Source organism: Seriola lalandi, unplaced genomic scaffold, assembly GCF_002814215.2.
Source record: "Seriola lalandi dorsalis isolate HSWRI2012SDOR001 ecotype SW California unplaced genomic scaffold, Sedor1 jcf7180002054969, whole genome shotgun sequence".
Taxonomy (NCBI): domain Eukaryota; kingdom Metazoa; phylum Chordata; class Actinopteri; order Carangiformes; family Carangidae; genus Seriola; species Seriola lalandi.
The window spans coordinates 771,767-773,263 of NW_019525520.1; the positions used below are offsets into that span (position 1 = coordinate 771,767).

At 47.9% G+C, this 1,497-nt stretch overlaps 2 protein-coding genes across 2 annotated transcripts in view; both read left to right on the plus strand.

Moving 5' to 3' along the window:
- Nucleotides 1-1,497, plus strand: part of myo15aa (myosin XVAa) — a 43,212-nt gene that overhangs the window by 5,055 nt on the left and 36,660 nt on the right. The gene's annotated exons all lie outside the window — the stretch shown is intronic.
- LOC147817382 (unconventional myosin-XV-like) lies at nucleotides 137-779 on the plus strand. Its single transcript, XM_087170947.1, has 2 exons — nucleotides 137-478; nucleotides 567-779. Exons 1-2 carry the CDS (start codon nucleotides 308-310, stop codon nucleotides 738-740), a joined length of 345 nt encoding a protein of 114 aa, XP_087027073.1. The 5' UTR covers nucleotides 137-307; the 3' UTR covers nucleotides 741-779.

The window sequence follows — 1,497 nt, forward strand, 5'->3', positions numbered from 1 at the left end:
TGTGTGTGTGTGTGTGTGTGTGTGTGTGTGTGTGTGTGTGTGTGTGTGTGTGTGTGTTTGTGTGTGTGTGGGGTATAACAGGATCTGGCCTTCAACAGCTTTGAGCAGCTTTGCATTAATTATGCAAACGAGTACCTGCAGTTCTTCTTCAACAGGATTGTATTCAGGGAAGAACAGGTGAGTCCACGTCACACCTGCGGGGACATTCGCTCACACACACACACATGTAGATTCACTTAGTGCTGAAAGCATTGATTTATTGATTGACAGGAATAACGATCAGACACACAGAGTGTTTATTTAGACGATGGCGTGGCTCATCGTGTTGTGTGTGATCCCCGTGCAGGAGGAGTACAGCAGGGAACAGATCCCCTGGCAGGACATCCCCTTCAGTGACAACCAGCCCTGCATCGACCTCATCGCCGCTAAGCCTCATGGGATACTGAGGATTCTGGACGACCAGAGTTGTTTCCCGCAGGTGAGCGACGGGGAAACTTTACACGTCCGTTACAGACTTGCAGTAAATTATTGTACATGACACTCGGATTCTGGTGATCTGTTGCCAGGCGACGGACCACACGTTCCTCCAAAAGTGTCACTATCACCACGGCAACAATCCTCTGTATCTGAAGCCAAAGATGCCGCTCCCGGAGTTCACCATCAAGCACTTTGCCGGCCGGGTCACCTACCAGGTAAACAGCTGCTCAGCGGTTCGAGCCACGGGACGAACTCTGCTGTGAGCCGGCCAGTTGGCCATCGATGGATTTGATTGGCTGGCATCTGTTGTGTCACTGATAACATTTGATCTGGACGCTCCTGTTTTTACTGAAATATCTCAACAGCTATTGATTGTGTTGATATGAAATCTGGTAAAGACGCTCACGCCCCAAAACAAACATTCTCACCTGCGTGTAACAGAAAATAAAATGAAAATAAAAGAAATAAAAACTGAGGGAGGTTTATGTCAAACTCACGGTGGCACTAGAGAAAAAGCCACGGACCAGTTGACATCAGCTGACGTCCACAGAGAAATGGAAACATGGAAACAAACTGAACTCTGACGGATCTTCCAACAATCTGCAGGTTTACAAGTTCCTCGATAAGAATTACGACCAGGTCCGACAGGAAGTCCTGGATCTGTTCATCCAGAGCAAGAACAAGGTGAGAGGAGAGGAAGCATGAACGGCCATGTTCTCATCTCATTCACGTGCACATTAACAGCTGCAGTGTGTGTGTGTGTGTGTGTGTGTGTGTGTGTGTGTGTGTGTGTGTGTGTGTAATCCTGCCATTAAGGCACAATGGACCTGCACAAACAGAGCAAGTGCAGCATGTTTGCTAAGCGAAGCCTCACCGCTGCTGATGCACGGATTGATGTAGAAAGATTCTCAGTCACTACACGACATTTGTACTGTGGATGTAAAGATAATCACTGAAGCAACAGACAGCATGTTTACCATGGAGGGCCCATTGTGTGTGTGTGTGTGTGTGTGTGTGTGT